The 13,714-nt window shown below is 36.7% G+C and overlaps 1 protein-coding gene across 4 annotated transcripts in view; it reads left to right on the forward strand.

Annotated features, from left to right (window-relative positions):
• The window catches only part of LOC115852212 (signal recognition particle subunit SRP54), an 86,683-nt gene that overhangs the window by 37,878 nt on the left and 35,091 nt on the right, over positions 1-13,714 (forward strand). For 3 of the 4 annotated variants that reach the window (XM_070044957.1, XM_030854784.3, XM_030854783.3), the window contains 3 exons: positions 1,818-1,988; positions 5,377-5,472; positions 6,319-8,750. In XM_070044957.1, coding sequence (XP_069901058.1) covers positions 1,818-1,988; positions 5,377-5,472; positions 6,319-6,410 — 359 coding nt within the window. In that variant the 3' untranslated portion in view covers positions 6,411-8,750. Of the gene's footprint in view, positions 1-1,817; positions 1,989-5,376; positions 5,473-6,318; positions 8,751-13,714 lie in introns of those variants that run through there. The other variant, XM_060294745.2, reaches the window with a different exon arrangement.

Here is a 13,714-nt window from a genome sequence, read left to right on the forward strand (position 1 = left end):
AAGCGCAGGCTCAGCGGCCATGGCTCACGGGCCCAGCCACTCCGCGGCATGTGGGATCTTCCCGGACTAGGGCTCGAACCCGTGTTCCCTGCATCGGCAGGCAGACTCTCAACCGCTGCGCCACCAGGGAAGCCCTTTCACTCTTTTAATCTGCCTTCCTCACTGCCACAAGAATAATCTTTCTAAACATAACGATTCTGGTATCGAAATCTTTCAGTGGCTCTATGTTGTCTTCGTGATGAATTCCCAACTCCTAAGCCTGGTGTACAAGTTCTGTTATAATTTTGTCCTTACTTACTTTTATAATCTCTTACATCTCTCAGCTCTTATCCATGCATTGTTCCTTCTACACAAAACTAGTTTCATTTATTCTAGGAATCCATGTTCTGCTTCCTAGAATATCCCTTGCTCTTTTCTCTTCTTTACTTATACTTGTCCTTCAGGACTACACAGTTAAAGAGAAACCACCAGCATGGAGCCTTTCCTGACTTCCTTTCTTCTTTGAATTATGTCCCCTTCTGCTTTTTGCTTAACTCTCTCCTATTGCTTGCCAGGATGTGCTGTTATTCACTGTCTTCTTTCTCTCACTCCATTTGAGCTCTTGGAAGGAATATGATACACATTTTCTAAATATTTTATCATGAAGATGTGGCTTAAAAGCTGCATTTATGAAATGGATTTAGAGGTTTTAACAGACTGTAAGTTTATTATGAGATAATTTGATCTTTATTTGTATTACATGAGTAATTAGTCTTCCCCTGGATTTCAGTTCACTTCTGGACAATATGCTTAGAGGGCATAGACAAATTAGAAAATGTAGTTAGGAAATCAGCGTGGTAAATGGGGTGCTAAACCGTGTTATAAGAGGAACAGTCAAAAGAGTTGGATATTTGTCACCTGGAGAAAATTCACAGGAGACATCATGGCTCTCAAATAGTTTGAAAGCCTTATTCTTTATGCCTGGCAAGGAGACATCTATGCAAAATAGGAAGGAATGTCAGGCAAACATATTTCATTTTAATATGTGAAAAGATTTTCCATAATTATGGGTATTAGAATGGCACAGATTGACTTATTTTGGATAGTGGATCATCTCTCCTGGGGTTGTTAAATCAAAGTTAGGTGATCACTTATTGGGGGGTATTGTGGAGAGAATGCAAACATAATAGAAATTTTGTTCCTGAGATTGTGTGCAACTAATGCCATAAGAAATGTACCTCGTATTCTAAGAGTTATCAAAACACTGGAAGGAATTAACTCATTCTTTACGTTACAGAAGGCGTTAAAAAACTAGTAGTAATTACTTGATTATATAGGAAATATACAATTACTCTGTTGATTATAGATAGAACCTACCTACTTCTACTTGCTTATACGCCTAAATTTATGATTTAAAGGATAATAGTTATTTAGAGCTAAGGTAAGCCCTTTTGTTCCTCTTTGAAATATACCTTATACCTCTGGCATATACTCTGAGGAGCAGTTGGATATGAGCTATAGAAAGGGTGGACAAAGAAAATTTTTTCAAAGAAAAATTTTCACAATGTTCTATTTTACTTAAACTGTAGGGTGAGTAGATGTGTATTTGTTTTATTGTTTTTATAGCTTATGGATATTATAAATATTCTTTTGAATATATTCCATGTTTAATTTTTAAAAACCAGATGAAGACACAGCAGATGATAACAACATTTGTTAAATCTGGTTGGTGGTTTCACCACTGTATTTATTTTCTGTGTGTAAGATATTTGCATGTAACTGCTTTGACAATGAATGTTAATTGTGTGTACGTGAAAGTTATTGACCCTTGCCTACAGAACTGGACAGTACTGATGGTGCCAAGGTTTTCAGTAAGCAACCAGGAAGAATCCAAAGAGTAGCAAGAGGATCAGGTGTGTCAACGAGAGATGTACAAGAACTTTTGACACAATATACCAAATTTGCACAGATGGTAAAAAAGATGGGAGGTATCAAAGGACTTTTCAAAGGTAAGAAAAATAACAAGCTCATCATTAGTTGACACACTGAAAGGAAAGAAAGAGGTTGAGAAACTAAAAATTAAAGCCAGGGAGTACTGCCAGTATTAGAAAATACACTGCTGAATTTCATGTTATATTCAAGTACTTCCAGGATTTATAATGCAATCTGTGATTTATCTGTTTTCAGATTCAAGGTAATAAATGCTAATATTTTAAAAAATCACACTTAATGACTTTATTTTTGTGACGTTATAGTATATATTAAAGAAAATTTAGAGAATATAAGGAAATATAAGAAAAAAATTTAAAACACCCATTACCTTTACTCCCCAGAGAATCCCATGGGTCTTATTGCAAATAACATTTGATATAACTAGTGCTTTTTCTTTTCAAACATCATGACTTTTTTTCCATATTGTCAAATATTCTTCAGAATATAACTTTTAACCACTGAGTACTATTCCAGTTACGCATGTATCTTTGTTTAGCACAATGCGTCTTTGTTGGATGTTTAGGCTGATTTCATATCAGTATCAGTTCCTGTATCAGTTTCTGTGCAGTCTTCCATGAGGCCAGGGATTTTGTCTGTTTTGATCATAAATATAGTAGATGCAGAATAAGTTTTGTAATAATTCAGTATTTCCAATTTAATGGTCAAATGTTTTTCAATATGTTTTTTCGATTACTCACATTTAACATTTCTTCGTACATTTATTGGTTTGAATTTTCTTGGTGAATCCCCTCTTACTTAGGTTACTTGTCCATTTGTTTTATTTTTTTCCTTATTGCTTTGTAATAACTCTTTAAAATTCTTGGACTATACCTGCAAATATTTTTCCCAAAATTTCATTTGCCGTTCATTTTTATTTTTAATTAAAAATGAAGTTTTAATTTTTTTAATTAATTAACTAATTTATTTATTTGGCTGCATCAGGTCTTAGTTGCAGTATGCGGGATCTTCGTTGAAACATGCGGGGTCTGTCATTGCAGCACACAGGCTCTTTGTTGTGGCGCGCGGACTCTAGAGCACGCAGACTCAGTAGTTGCAGCATGCAGGCTTAGTTGCCCCGCAGCATGTGGGATCTTAGTTCCCCTACCAGGGATCAAACCCACATCCCCTGCCTTGGAAGGCGGATTCTTAACCACTGGACCACCAGGGAAGTCTCTGAAGTTTTCATTTTTAATGCAGCCAGGCCTTTTGGTTTGGTTTCTTTTATACTCATAAAAGCCTTCCCCATGTTGATACCACAGTAGTCACCTATACTTTCTTCTACTTGTTGTTTTTTTTTTTTTAGGTTTTTACTCTTTATCCCACCTAGAATTTATTTTGCTGTGTATTGTCTAAGGTAAACAGATAAGTTTGTTTTTCCAAAGGGTTAAAATCAACTGTCCTAGCCCTCTCTTTAAGGTTTTTTTCTATATCATAAACACTATTAAGGTGAATTTATTATTTAAGAAGTATTGATTAGGTAAGCTCCAAAGATGAATAATACCACTGAATAGCTTTAAAAAAGATGGGTATTTACATAAGTTTTTATCATGTTTTTTAATTTTTTTTATTTTTAAATTTTTTTTTGTGGTACGTGGGCCTCTCACTGTTGTGGCCTCTCCCGTTGCGGAGCACAAGCTCCGGACGCACAGGCTCAGCGGCCATGGCTCACGGGCCCAGCCGCTCCGCGGCATGTGGAATCCTCCCGGACTGGGGCACAAACCCGTGTCCCCTGCATCGGCAGGCGGACTCTCAACCACTGCGCCAACCCTGTGATAGGGAAGCCCTATCACATTTTGTCTTTGACAGTTTCCTTATTTTCCTTGCCTACTGTGTCCTATTTTCTTTTTTGTGACAAGGGAGAAAAGTTAGACAAACAAGTTTAAAATTGGTCATAATTCCTAACACCACATATTATTTCAGATAGTGATTTATAAACACATTAAGTCAGTTTAACATCTTTCCCAAATGACCCTGACTGTTCTTGATAGAACTACTGTAGATCTGTTGGTGAGATCTTGTCTAAGCATTAACTGCACAATAAAGGCACAACCAAGATGAAATGGGCAGTGGATATGGTACACGTCCTTGTCACACCAAAGTCTTAATAATTTTTCGAAGTTTTAAGTCCTCAGAGACAAAAACTCTTACAACAAATCATCAGTGGTTGTAAAATTCACATCTTACACAAATTTATTAATTATGAAATATTTTTTACAGGTTTTATCATCTTTTATAAAAACACATCTTATAGTTCTTAATTCATTTAATTTAATCATATTAGCCAGCTTTGATCAGAGAATCAGGGTCATCTTTGATTTGCATTTTCACAAATGTTCCTGAGAAGTACCAGAGTTAATGTTCCTTTGAAATAAATAGTTTTGCTGAAGCAGCTCTACTTATTCATTGCTATTGCATCAGTGATGTCTTTGGCTTTCTGTCTCTTAAGAGCACAGCAGTTATTCTCTAAAGGATGCTCTTATCGCTTCTGCCCCAGTGTGCATCTCTTTCATTGGCTGCCTTTTTACTGTGGAGTTTTGACTGAGTGTGTAGAAATTCATTAATAAATGGAGTTGCATTATTCTTTCTATTCGCTGAAGCTTTTTGTTATTTATAATAGCTTCTTAGATATACACATCTTCAGGTTCTCTCAGACTCATTCTTTCATATCCATTTATCAGTAATCCACTCTCTTTCCCAATTAACCCATATCTGTAAAGTTTTTTGTTCAGCATTCTACCATGTCACTATTAAACAATTGTTATAGCTTACTATTAATAACCACTGGATATGGTTTTGCTTATAGTGGCTCATTCACAGGTATAAGTAAAAATGTTAACAAAAATTGTAGCCCTTAAGAAAGTTCCTTAGGGCTTCCCTGGTGGTGCAGTGGTTAAGAATCCGCTTGCCAATGCAGGGGACACAGGTTCGAGCCCTGGTCCGGGAAGATCCCACATGCCGCAGAGCACCTAAGCCTGTGCGCCACAACTACTGAGCCTGCACTCTAGAGTCCGCGAGCCACAACTACTGTGCCCATGCGCCTAGAGCCCGTGCTCCGCAACAAGAGAAGCCACTGCAATGAGAAGCCCATGCACCGCAACGAAGACTAGCTCCCACTCGCCTCAACTAGAGAAAGCCCGAGCGCAGCAGTGAAGACCCAACGCAGCCAAAAATAAATAAATAAAATAATTTTTTAAAAAAAGAAAGTCCCTTAATATTGAGTTTCACTTGTTCTTTCTCAAAAATATGTATGAAATTGGGATAAAGAGTAGAAGGGGAATATGTACAAATAGAAATAATTGTGTTAGAGTGATACGATTATAGGTTTTTTTCTTTATATTTACTCAATTTCTATGATACCCTGATTATATTACAGTCTATATTGACTCAAAACCTTTTTTTCTTCAGGTGGTGACATGTCTAAGAATGTGAGCCAGTCACAGATGGCAAAATTGAATCAACAAATGGCCAAAATGATGGATCCTAGAGTTCTTCATCACATGGGTAAATTGGTTTAGTTTATAAGGGTTGAGTTTTAATATGCCTTTTGTTATGATATGAAAATCTGTTCAAACAATGTATGATTTAAGTAAAAGGGCCATCTAACTTCTAAGTTGAATGGTTGTAACAGTGCTGTATAAGCTGAGGTTTTATTTACTCCTCTGCTGCTGTTTGTGATTTTTGAGCAAGCTACTTAATCATCTTTTGTTAATGCTTGTTCTGGTGACCTTTTTCCTTAGTTTAGAATCTGGATAGTTTCATTGATTAGACTTTGGAATTATATAACGATTTTGAAAACCCAGTTCCACTTTTACCATGTAACCTATAAAAAGTTCTTTAAACTTTCTGAACCTCACTTTCCCCTTCTGTAAAATCACAGGCAATAGCTCGTCAGGAAATTATAATGATTAAATGAGCTAATAGATAGGAAAGCATTTAGTACAGTTCTGGGCATAGAACAGATGTTCAATAATGGTGAATTGTTTTCTTACTTTAAGTCCTATGAAATAACTACCCCCCATCCCTGCCCCAAATTATTACTATTTATAAGACTCAGACTCCCCAGGAAAAAAATTTTTGTTTAGATTTACTGACTCCCTACTGTGTGACAGGTACTGTTCTGAGATCTCTTCATGTAGTATGTATTTCTCATAATGTGATGAGGTAAGTTATTCATTCTCTTTTATAGATGAGGATACTGGTTATAATACAAATTTTTATGTACTTTAAGGCTGATGCAGTCAGAACCCAGTATATTTTTTTAGAAGTTCAAGTACTTATTAGGCAAAAGTAACAAATGTTTCAAGTTGTGTTTAATAATTATTTGATTTTATTCTACTCTCACTCTAGGTGGTATGGCAGGACTTCAGTCAATGATGAGGCAGTTTCAACAGGGTGCTGCTGGCAATATGAAAGGCATGATGGGATTCAATAACATGTAAAGAAGATGCCTTAATTTAAACTGACTCAGTTGATTACATTGTTTGCTGAGACCTCAGAGTTTCCCTCCTTTTTGCAAACAGGAAATAAAAGTATTTTTCTTGTCTGTCTTGCCCCTTTTCTTTCTCTCCTCATCTTTTTTCCCCCTCCTTTTCTTTTTCCTTCCTTCCTTTTTCCCTCCCTCCCTTTCATATAAGGGAGGAATATATGGTTTTTGTGGAAATCATTATATTTTTGCTTTAGATTTTCTTCTGTTAGTTTTCAGCCATCATAACACATCATAACACTTCTTAAGTTAAATGATGTAAAATTTTAGTATTGATACTTAAAAGTTTTTAATTGTCTCAAAGGCCAAGCATTGCATTTGTAAACAGTCCTGGTCAATAGTTACATGATGTCTCAATAAAAGTGCTGTAAAATAAACTTCAAAGTCGTTATAAGTTAAGGGGTTGTTAACTTTCTTTATGGCTTAAAATTATCAGTGTATCATGTTAAAAGGCAGACAGAGAAGCTAATATTTAAAACTATTCTCATAAGTGTACCTTTATTGGGACATATGATAGAGTAACCTAACCATTAGTATTAGGAATTTTTGTTTAACTTGGAATAATCAAGATAATTTTGCCATAGAAAATCTTAGGTCTGCCATTTAAATGGAAATTGTGAATTTGGTTACAGTTCACAATTTAATGTTTTGTATATAACTTGCATTTTTTTACCTCATATTTTTGAAGCCTTAACGGCAATGTTTGATTTTCTTGAAAAGCCAAGTTTGTTATGTTTCTTACATACCAAAAATCTGCTTGAAGAAATTGATATACTTTGATGATAATAGCTAATGTATAGACCTCCTAATGGGAATATAACTGCAAATATTAGGCTGTCACTATTATATATTAAAAATAATGAGACCATGACAAGATTGACTTGGTGGTTGTTACTTTGGATGCATAGTTCAATTAGGACAATGGCTTTTCAGTAAGTTATGGAATTCATTTAAAATACTAGAATAATTATTATACCTACTCATTATTGACATCATGAAGATAATGGATGTGGTATAACAGTGTATTTTGAACTAGGGTGAACTGATTTTGAACTAGGATGAACTGATCTTCAGCAAAGAATTGATTTGTAGAAGTAGAAGAGAGTGAAAGAAATAGCTAGTTTTTATAGTATTAATTTTTTATAACTCAAGTGTTTTAAAAGGGTCTTAAAATCCAAACTATCTTCAGAAAATAATTACATAGAGAATGCAACCGATTTTCTTGTTTATTTGGGCAAAGATTTTATATCCCACCAAATAATTTTCACCAGCCAAAAACTTTAATATCCCTATAAAATATTTGTATACCCTGTAAAAATTACGTATCTTGTGTTCTGCAGAAATGTCATCACAAGGTCCAGCTACAGAAATTTGACAATAGAGAAAATATTGTTCTCCAAATTAGTTTCTTATTAAACTGATGCATACCACCTTTTCTGGGCATGCATTTTTGTGATTTCTATCCTCAGGGTGCCACTTTTTCATTTTGACCAAAAAAGGAAATGAGACACTTGGCCAAACTGTATGGCTTTGGGCATTGTTGTTAGTATTTTTGGGTGTGATGCAAATTATATTTTTCAGAAGCAAAAATAACAGTGGCAAAGGACAACTAAAGGTCCAGAACATGTAGTTCAGCTTCTGTTTCTCTTGTCTCTTCTATAAAATGAGGAAATTGGGGATGTTCTCTGAAATTCTGATTCCATTAATTCCTCAACCTGGCATCTTTTTAGTTACAAAAGCTATCTTTCATTTCTCACAGTTTCTATCAAAGTACTCATTTTTTGAAAGCGTAAGTACTATATACCAGAATTAAATTTTTTAATAATTTGAACAAATGTCCTTTTATTTTTCACTGTTGTTAAAATTGGTTCCTTAGCTTTTTGATATATGTTATATTTCCAACTTAGAGCACTAACTAGATCTAATATCATACAACATTGCATTCTTCTTGGATTTTATTATAATGTTACTTAAATATGTACAAACATAAAATTAGGTATAATTTCTTGCATTTACAATGCTTATGTAATTTTAAAACAAAACCAAACAGAACTTAATTATCAGAAAACTACAATACCTAGAAAAGGCAAATTAATAATTTAATCTGATGGATGTCAGTGTTCTGAAAGTATCGTATTTGCTAGCATGTAAAATATAAGGTGTATACACAATGCATCGCAACTTTATGGAGGAATTTTTTGGAAAAAAATAATTACTTTTCATCATGTAGTAAAAGCAATTTCAAAGTGTGTTACATAAACCATTATATTGTTCAAATAAATACAGTGTGTCATAATGTGAGAAGTCCTAAGTTCTGATATGTAGTAATATTGTACTAACCTTGAATAGACATATAACGCACATAGCTAAAAATAAATGTATTGTTATCAAAAACAATAAGACCAGGAAATTTACTAGAACTAAAGTTTCATCATGCATATTAATGTTGGAAAATTACTATATTATTAATACCTTATGTCAGTGAATGTAGAGGTTCTGAAAAGTAAACCATAATATAAAATAAAATTGAATGATTTTCTTTTACAGGTAGCTTTAGTACATATAAACAAAAATTTGAGTAAAAAATGGAACAAAGTGTTTAAAATAAATGTGAAGGAATTTCAGCTTGTTGGTTGTGTATGCAGTAAAAGCAAATATTTTACTATAATAAAAAATAATAGCAACCACAGGATTTGAATGAGCCAGGGAGAACCATGGCTAAATAACAACTAAATGTAAATAAGTTTTGATCTTGCTTAAAACCTGGCAATAATTATTAATAAAGCCAAGTAAGGTGCATATTCAAAACTAGGAAGCCATCATCACAGCTCAAATCTGTTTCTGTTCATTGCTGGCATTCACTGGATTAGAAACGTAGTCATCTTCAAAATTCTGCTCTAAACTCCAGTTACCATGCTCTGAACATTAAGCTATTGCATTACAGTTAAACCTAATGCCTTTTTTGCTTCTGAGCCATGAGTTTAGGAATGATGGATTTATATCTCAAATTTTGAGGTATTAATTTAAATTTTACTTCTAGATCACCTGTATAGTCTGTGACTTGTTGATGTGATGTGAAATTTTGCTATGAGTCTTTTCCCAACACTTTGCAATTAGGGGTAGATAACAATTTATTTGTGCTCATTGTTGAGTAATTGCTAACCCAAGCCTCTAGTCCCTATCCTTCTCTACTGACCTCTTGTCTGTAATATGGGCGTATTGAGTACAAAGTAATTTTTGGATGCTTTTAAAGGAAGCTGGTAAATTATGGCACATTTCCTTTGGTAGTATTAATGTGGTGCATACAAACTGTTGAGGTTGGCATGCCTATGCTACTGTTTGCAACTCTCATTACTTTTCTTTGTCTTCATTCAAAATCATTATTTGAAGTGCATATAGATCTTTTAGCTTCATTTGGCTTAAAAGTTTCTCTCATTAGCCTAAAACAATGCATTTCTTTTTTTTTTTTTTTTTTTTTTGCAGTACGCGGGCCTCTCACCGCTGTGGCCTCTCCCGCTGCGGAGCACAGGCTCCGGACGCGCAGGCTCAGCGGCCATGGCTCACGGGCCCAGCCGCTCCGCGGCATGTGGGATCTTCCCGGACCGGGGCGCGAACCCATGTCCCCCGCATCGGCAGGCGGACTCTCAACCACTGCGCCACCAGGGAGACCCAACAATGCATTTCTTGTACCAGTTGGATCATAAATGGAAAGACAATCAAGAAATTGCACAGGGCTTCCCTGGTGGCGCAGTGGTTGAGAGTCCGCCTGCCGATGCGGGGGACATGGGTTCGCGCCCCGGTCCGGGAAGATCCCACATGCCGCGGAGCGGCTGGGCCCGTGAGCCATGGCCGCTGAGCCTGCGCGTCCGGAGCCTGTGCTCCGCAGCGGGAGAGGCCACAGCGGTGAGAGGCCCGCGTACTGCAAAAAAAAAAAAAAAAACAAGAAATTGCACAGCAGTACCTGTTTGTAGGAGAGATAATTTAGATGAGTCTGACACTAAGAAAATCCCCTACGTGGGGCCTGAGACTACTCTGACATAAAGACTTTCTTCTCATGGGAAGCAGAAGTGAGTAATATCCTGTAATTATGGTCTATTTTTCTTAAACAACACACGCAAAAGTTTTGTGACCTTCCAGGGAAAAGTCCTGTGTAATGTCTGCATATCTGCATAATTTATGTATCTTGCTTGTTTGCTTTTTTGATTTTAAAATAGAATGAGGGAAATTAAAGAGGTAACCCAAAAGAGGTAAGGGTTGTTACTGGATATATTCATGGACCAGAAATTCCCCAAATTTCTGACTTTGGGAATCAATTAAGTGGTTCAGAATTTTATGTCTGACAGAAGTGGTACAAGAAATACCCACCTGTTTCTTGACATTCCATTTGATAGGAAATATAGGGAGTGTGAAGCCCTTCAGTTGATGTGTGTCCTTTGATTTTTTACAGTTTCCTTCTTATAGTTTACCAAGAACTTGGATTGGAGGGTAAATTTACGCTATATACACAATTGGGTTATCAAGCGCATCTCATCTGTTACTAGGGAAAGGTATGGTTTCCTCAGTCCAGAAAAAGTACAGTTCTCAGGATTGTTTTTTCCTTTTGGCAACTCAGCCAATATCAACAATTTTATTTTAGAGAGTTCAGCAAAAGTTCAGCGTGGGCAGTGAACCTGGAGCTCCTCGGGGCACGTCTCAGTCATTTATGCCATTGTTCCTTTCACATTTCCCCCCTTTGCTCATGATTTTTCCTGGAGAAAATATCACCAGGGCAACTTTTAGTCCCACATAGCTGGAGTGGCTTGGTTGCCTGTTCTGGATTCATCATGTTCCTCAGAGTGGGGGTTGGGTGTAAGAGTCAATAAATGGATCAGGAAAATCATTGGCGGCATCATGATATTGTGCTGCCTCAAGCATAGTGGTCTGTGTGAGCCTTAACCAAGCAGAAGAATGGTTAAGTATGGAAGTAATCAATTTAAGCAAGGACTTTATCAACATAAAGAAGCTAACAGCTATTAAGAGCAATAACCCAGTTTGCAGAACAGTTCTGAACCAAGATCCAATGTTTGAGGGCAAACAGCTGAACAAACATTAGGGGAGTGTTAAGGGTATCAGAGTGAAGCCAAGCGGGTTTCTTTTGTAGGACCTCAGAGTTTCTACTATATCAGAAGTATTTATCCAAGTACAGCAGGTGGCATTTAAGATGGCACAGATACCTCCATGTTCTGCCAGAAGGTAGTCTAAGACAAATCAGTTATCTAATATAACATGAGTAAGTGAGTTTAGGGAGTTAACTTGGTCACTTAATGCTATGACTGTGGCATCAGCTATGTCTGCTATGGTGGCAGAGAGATTTCGAACCAATTTGTCAAGGGTTCCAATCCTCCACTTGGGGAATATAATTCTTAGATATTTCTGAAATCCCTAAGAAGAGATTTCTCAGCAGAGGAAGGAAGTAGAGCATGTGTGCTATTCGGTAATTTCTGGAGAATTTAATACAGTCAAAGGGGCCATTAAAAATCCTAGGGGACATTGAGAAGCTGGGGCTAGGGCTGTTGAGGCAGGTCATCTTCCAACTACAAAGATATAGCAGATGGGGCACAAAGAAAGGAGTTGTCAAGGTGAAATTAAACCCTTGGTCAGTTATATTTGAGCAGCCTAGTAGCCTTCCTTGATGGAATATGTGGAGGGTCATCATGAGGACATATTCTGTTGCACAGCAAGGTAAAGTTGAGAGCCAATGTTTCTGGGTAACCGCAGGGTACTGTTGGAACAAATTGTTCCTAAGAACTATTGGGGGTTTTGTCTGATTCTATTGACCAAACAGGAAAAAGGAGCTGTGAATTCAAGTAGGCAAACATGGTATGCTGGGAGAATAGATGAATTCTGAACAGGACATGGTGGAGGGATATTAGTAAGCTTGGAGATAGCTAAGGCAAGGGGATCCCAGTGTTTGGTAAGTGATTTGGGGTGCCAATGGCATAGCCAACAATCTTAGATTTCCTCCAGTGGCTAGACTTTGGGAATTGCAAACTAGGGCATTACTCTTCCAGGCATAAGGTTCTGGGTGGATTTTAAGAAAGAATAATAACAGAAGTCTAATGAAAGAACTATCCAAGTAAAATCAGCCATTTTAATATAAAGAGGAGAAAGGGTGCCTCATGGCCTTGGTTAAAGAAAGAATCCTAAGCTGAATAGATTAGTTGAATGGCCAAGAATTGGAGCCAGAGGCTTTTTCCCAGGAGAGTTCTGGCAAGATACATGGTTTTCATAGAATTACTGCCAAAGGAGGATGCCCACTGTATGTAGTAGGGCTAAGAACATTAATAAACCTGAAACCAAAAGGAGGAGTCTCAGAAGTTCAATTCTCCAGTCCTTCATAGTCAAACTTAAGGGACCAAAGGACCTGGGTCATTTCTTTTAAACTTTCATTCCAAGCAACACCCATGCATGAAAATTTTCACTCCTTGAGCATGTGTCTATAAGGAGTATAAGAAGGAGAGTGGCAAGTTGCTATATCATCAATTACTACATATCAAAGGAGACATAGCAACTCTGTGATAATGGCAATTAGAACAAAGGTAAGAAGAGAGATTTCATTAATGGTGATCATGGAGTCTTGGTAGAGTTGTCTATATTAGGTGTCATTTGCTTCACTTTTGGGTCAGTTTCAGCTTGAGGTCTCCAACTGTTTCAGAGGCCCATTCAGGTGGGGAAGCCTTTTTGAAATGAGAAACCTGAATCTAAGAATCAATGCCTTTATTGGCACAGAGGTTGGTTAAGAATACCTGATAGGGTCCCTTCCACCTGGGCTGCAAGGAATCCTTTAAAAGATGTCTTTTCCAATAAACATAGTCCCCTGGTTGTAAATTGTGATGTTCTAGGTCTTGATATCCCAGGAGCGCTTTACTGTGTAAAGGTTTTTCAACCAGGTGCTCATTTTTCTTTAGTCTTAATGAGACTTTGGCAATAATGTAAAAGATCTCCCTTGACTAGAAGGGGCTCGTATAGCCCTGAGTCAAGAATCCTAAGTGTTCCAGTAATTATTTCAAATGGTGACAACTTGTATTTTCCAAAGGGTGTAGATCTTAAGTTTAATAAAACTATGGGTAGTAATTTAGACCAAGGAAGACTGATAGCCTCAGAGAGTTTTGCCAATTGTGTTTTGATTATGCTATTGGTTCTTTACACTAGACCAGAGGACTGAGGATGATGGGCGCAGTAGAAATGTTGTAGTATAGACCAGATTTCACAAACAGCATT

Source organism: Globicephala melas, chromosome 2, assembly GCF_963455315.2.
Source record: "Globicephala melas chromosome 2, mGloMel1.2, whole genome shotgun sequence".
NCBI classification, from domain to species: Eukaryota; Metazoa; Chordata; class Mammalia; order Artiodactyla; family Delphinidae; genus Globicephala; species Globicephala melas.